Source organism: Henckelia pumila, chromosome 3, assembly GCF_033568475.1.
Source record: "Henckelia pumila isolate YLH828 chromosome 3, ASM3356847v2, whole genome shotgun sequence".
NCBI classification, from domain to species: domain Eukaryota; kingdom Viridiplantae; phylum Streptophyta; class Magnoliopsida; order Lamiales; family Gesneriaceae; genus Henckelia; species Henckelia pumila.
The window spans coordinates 188,067,775-188,072,614 of NC_133122.1; the positions used below are offsets into that span (position 1 = coordinate 188,067,775).

The 4,840-nt window shown below is 44.1% G+C and overlaps 1 protein-coding gene across 1 annotated transcript; it reads left to right on the top strand.

Annotated features, from left to right (window-relative positions):
- LOC140890180 (uncharacterized) lies at positions 1-4,840 on the top strand. Its single transcript, XM_073297938.1, has 5 exons — positions 1-63; positions 1,934-2,912; positions 3,654-3,874; positions 4,046-4,285; positions 4,670-4,840. Exons 1-5 carry the CDS (start codon positions 1-3, stop codon positions 4,838-4,840), a joined length of 1,674 nt encoding a protein of 557 aa, XP_073154039.1.

The following is a 4,840-nucleotide window of genomic DNA, read 5'->3' on the forward strand; positions in this document are numbered from 1 at the left end:
ATGTCTATAGGTGTGTTTGGTGGTTTGGAAGGAGTTAAAGGCAAGGGAAAAGGGTTTGGGATGGTTTCCTCCAAGTAGAAGGGTTGTAAGGTGTGATCTCCATGGGCAGGGCAGTATGGTTTTGGGGCAGCGGAGGAACTGAACGAGGTCTGGGCGTGTTTAGGGCTGGTCCTAGGTCTAGGTTATGATGTTGTGATCGCGTCGGTATAAAATGGGCTCGTTTCGGTTAAGTATTCAATGAGTTATGGGTTTTTTAAGTTGAGGTGTTGGTGCAGAATTTTTGGAAGAAATAAGGGGCTGTCCAAAGTTGAGTGGTGTATGCATTGCTTGAGCTGTCAAATGAGAATACAATCTGGTCCTAGTGGTTGTTGGTAGTGTATGGAGAGTGTTGGTTTGAGCGGGGTCGAATTCGGTTAAGGTAAGAATGAGATATGGCCTTTTGGGTGCGATTGCTCGGGTTATGCCTTGGTTGTGAGCAATAGAGTTAAGTATGGGGGGTGTCTTAGCACCTAGGGGCAGCCAGTCTCCCACCCTATGTCCACAATTTTTGAGTTGAGTTTCAATCCCTAAAGTTGCATATTCGTGTGCGTGAATCTCGTCTTCGATCCGACTAAAGGTTTACAAAAAAAGTATTTTCCATACATGCATACCTAGTATTTTTGAGTCGAGTCAAAGAAGTAAAAGAAAAATATTTTTCGAAGGAAGTGAATTGATTGTGACGAGAGGGGCAATGTTAGGTCGGGGGATGCCTCGGCTTACTTGCCAAATCAGAGGTTTTGGTAGGGGCCATGAGACATCTTGTTTTCCCCTACCCATAGAAGGGCAATGTGGGGCCGGGAGAAATTTCGGTGTCCTTGCCAAGAAGGGCAATGTGGGGCCGGGAGAAATTTCGGTGTCCTTGCCATAAAGGGGCAACGTCAGTCAGGAGAAATCTCGGCGTCTTGCCGGCATAGTGCACTGCAGCCATTGATCGATCAAAACAGAGGGTCACAATTCAAGGATCTAAGTTCTCAGTTTTAGTTTAAATATCAGTTGACTCGTCTTATTGCATTCAGTTTTCAGTCATGCATGAGTTTCAGTTAAGTTAAGAAAGTTCAAGAGTTGCATAGTGTGAGTTGGCGTGTGTTCATCATTTACATGTTGTCTCATTCTCTTGTAGCATGCACATTTTTACAGCTTAAGTTCAAGTATATTATGTACAGTATTTTGAGTATTACTGCAGTTATTTTAAACCCTTGTTATTACACTGTTTATACTTGCTGAGTCATTAGACTCACTATGCTTGTTTGTTTTCCAGGTGAGGAGGAGTTCCTAGGGACCTAGGGGCAGGATCCTAGGGGTTGAGGCCGTCGGCGGTGCAAGGCCCGATGACCATCGCTACTTTTAAGTTCCGCATAAGACTATGATTGTAGTAAAGAATTTTAGTTTGAGTACTTTCAGTTTAGCCAGGATGTGTTCTCTCTGTGCTTAAATTTTAGTCTTTCAAATTGTTATTGCTATTATTGCAACCGTGTGGGGTTGCCTTTTTCCTTTCGTGATTTATGATTATCGCAGTTAGGATTTTTACAAGTCTTTTATTTCATTTTGTTAGAATTGCTTTGTGTGACAGGGTGGCTTTGTTTACTTTCAGACAAGTCATGGCAAAATTTTTATAAATCCGTATTTTATTTATTATTTAAATTTAAGTTTAGAGGTTAGGGTCGTTTCAGTTGGTATCAAAGCACGGTCTTGGTTTGGGCTGAGCCTACTTTTGGTTGCCGAAACTCAAGGGATCTCGTCTCGAAGTCTGTAAGATTTATGTTTCGCTTATTGATATTTGTTCAAGATTAGTAGCATTAGTTTTTTAAATTATTTGAGCATGTTTTAAGTTTAAATAAAAACCTTTTTCTTAAGGCATGGAATTTGAGTATTGGATTTTCTGAAATGCGTTTAGATTCCTCACCATCGTGGTCCTGATGCACCTCCACCACCTCCACTCGCTGATCTTGGAGGTCAGGTGTTAGCCGGTTTGGCCCGTATCCTTGAGCAGCATGTTGAGGCTGCTTCTAGGGCTAGACCAAGGAATACTTTTGAGCAGTTTCGAAAGTTGGATCCAAAGGACTTTGCTGGTACTACTGGTACATTGGTGGCTGAGGGATGGATCCGATCGCTAGAGGCGATCTTTTGCCGCATGGGATTGAGTGATGCTGTTCGGGTGCGTTGTACCATTTTCCTTCTTAAGGATGACACTGCCATGTGGTGGGAGGGAGTAACGAAGACAGTGGAGCTGACCACCTTGACTTGGGATGACTTCAAGGGACATTTCTTTCAGAAATACTTTAATGCAGAGGTAGGGGCTCGAATGAAGAAGGAGTTTATGAGCCTTCGTCTGGGGGATCTATCGGTGGCCGAATTCGCGAGGAAGTTCGAGAAAGGCTGCCACTTTGTGCCATTGATTGACGTTGATGAAGCAGAGAAGCTTCAACACTTTATTGTTGGGTTGCAACCTACGATCCGCCATGATGTAGTGATGGCGGAGCTAGTGGACTATGCTACTGCGCTCAGACGAGCTTTGAGGTCTGAGCAGTCTCTGAGGGACATCAGCACAGAGGTGCTTGGTAAGAGGCCCTTTACTCAGCAGGGCCACTCGCAGCAGCAGCATCATGGCAAGAAGCCATTTCAGGGGCAGCAGAGGCCCCAGGGGCACTACCAGGCCCAAAGAACCGCTACTCCCAGGACTGGGGAGAGACAGTCTTGCAAAAGTTGCCATAGATCTCACTCTAGGAAATTCCTAGCAGGAGCAGGAGTTTGCTTTAAGCGCAAGAAGCCGGGACATATGGCTAGAGACTGTCCGGAGTTGAGGAGGCCCGTGCACGGTCGAGTGTTCGTGATGCAGGCCGAGGAGGCCGACCCAGACACTACACTCATCACAAGTAACATCTTAAGTTTTTGGTTTAGAGCAGTTAAATGATTCACTGTCGCATGTGATTTTTAAGTTTTCTTGTTCAGGATTAATATTTTGTAGCATGTTGCATGTTTGAAGAACTTGACTATTGTAGCATGCATAGTATCTTATTTGGGATTTGATGACTTAGAATGAGTCTAAGTAGAACTTGTGTTATTTAACATTAACCTTTTTTTGTGGTTGTCATCACCGCTAAGGCAGATAAGATAATAGTAGCCGGTGTAGCCACTAAAGCTTTGTTAGACTCAGGGGCTACCCATTTTTTTATTTTGGAGGCTTTTGCCCATAAGAGGGGTATTCAGCGCGAGGAGCTGAGGGTTGGGTTTTTAGTGACTATCCCTTCATGGGAAGAGCTATCCACCCGGAGCATAGTGAAAAAAAAAATTTTGAGCTGCTATAGAAAGGATAGTCAGTGGTTGTAGACTTTATAGTTTTGCCTATGCCAGAGTTTGACTTGATACTTGGGATGGATTGGAGGATAAAGAATGTTGTGGTGATTGATTTTTTTTCAACAGAGATCGGTGCTAGTCAGGCCTGAGGGCGAGGAACCATTTTGGTTTGAGGCTGCTAAGAGTTTGAGGAGGACCCGAATCATATCCTCTTTGCAAGCTAAGTAGCTAGTGCTTGATGGGTGCGAGTCTTTCCTAGCCAGCTTATCTCTGACAGAGTTGCCGTCACGCCAAGTTATTTCAGATGTGGATGTTGACAGAGAATTTGGGGAATATCTTCCCTAGCGATGTCACAGGCACTCCGCCTGATAGAGAAGTGGAGTTCTCTATTGACTTGGTTCCCAGTACCGTGCCAGTTTCTAAGGCATCCTTCAGATTAGCACCCACAGAAATGAGAGAACTGAAAGAGAAGATTCAAGAGTTGCTTGATAAAGGGTTCATACGCCCTAGATTATCTCCATGGGGCGCACCAGTCCTCTTTGTGAAAAAGTAGGACGAAAGTCTAAGATTGTGCATAGACTATCGAGGGTTGAATGGTGTAACAGTGAAGAACAAGTACCCACTACCTAGGATCGAGGATCTATTCAATCAATTGCAAGGTGCCTCCGTATTTCCAAAGATTGATCTCCGTTCAGGTTATCACCAGTTATAGGTGAAGGAGTGGTCTATACCTAGAAACATTTTAGAGATTCGCAGTTTCCTTGGATTAGCCGGATACTATAGAAAGTTTATCAAGGGTTTTTCATCAATTGCGGTGCCCTTGACAGCATTGATCAAGAAGAATGCCAAGTTTATTTGGAAGCCAGAGTGTCAAAAGAGCTTTGATGTGTTGAAGGAAGCTCTCACGACAACACCAGTGTTAGCTATGCCATCTGGAGAGGGAGATTTTGTGGTTTACACTGATGCTTCCAAGTTGGGACTTGGGGCAGTGCTTATGCAGCGAGATAGGGTTATTGCTTATGCTTCTGGGAAATTGAAGGAGCATGAGAAGAACTACACTACTCATGATTTGGAGTTAGCAGCAGTGGTGTTCGCTCTCAAGATTTGGAGACACTATCTCTACGGAGAGAAGTGTAAGATATTCACTAACCATAAAAGCCTCAAATACTCCTTCACCCAGAAGGAGTTGAATATGAGACAGCGGAGATGGTAAGAGTTGGTGAAATATTATGACTGCGATATTAGCTACCACTCGGGTAAAGCTAATGTAGTCGCAGATGCATTGAGTAGAAAGTCAGCAGTGATTGCCTCTTTGACAGTGTCTAGAATTTTGTAGGATGAGATTCAGAGATTCGGACTAGAGTTCTATGCCAAGGGTAGAGCTCTTAGATTGTCAGCTTTGTCAGTGCAGACTACGTTGTTTGACCGTATCAGAGTTGCTCAAGCAGTTGACGAGCAGTTGAGTAAGTGGAGACGGAGAGCCGGCGAGAGAGGCAGTGATTTGTGA

What these genes read in the sequence shown, in the direction of transcription:
- LOC140890180 (XM_073297938.1), top strand. Translation starts at nt 1, where the DNA reads ATGTCTATAGGTGTGTTTGGTGGTTTGGAAGGAGTTAAAGGCAAGGGA. An exon ending in AGGGAAAAGGGTTTGGGATG is followed by an intron (nt 64 to 1,933) that starts GTTTCCTCCAAG and finishes AAATGCGTTTAG; the next exon opens with ATTCCTCACCATCGTGGTCC. An exon ending in CTGGAGAGGGAGATTTTGTG is followed by an intron (nt 4,286 to 4,669) that starts GTTTACACTGAT and finishes AGAATTTTGTAG; the next exon opens with GATGAGATTCAGAGATTCGG.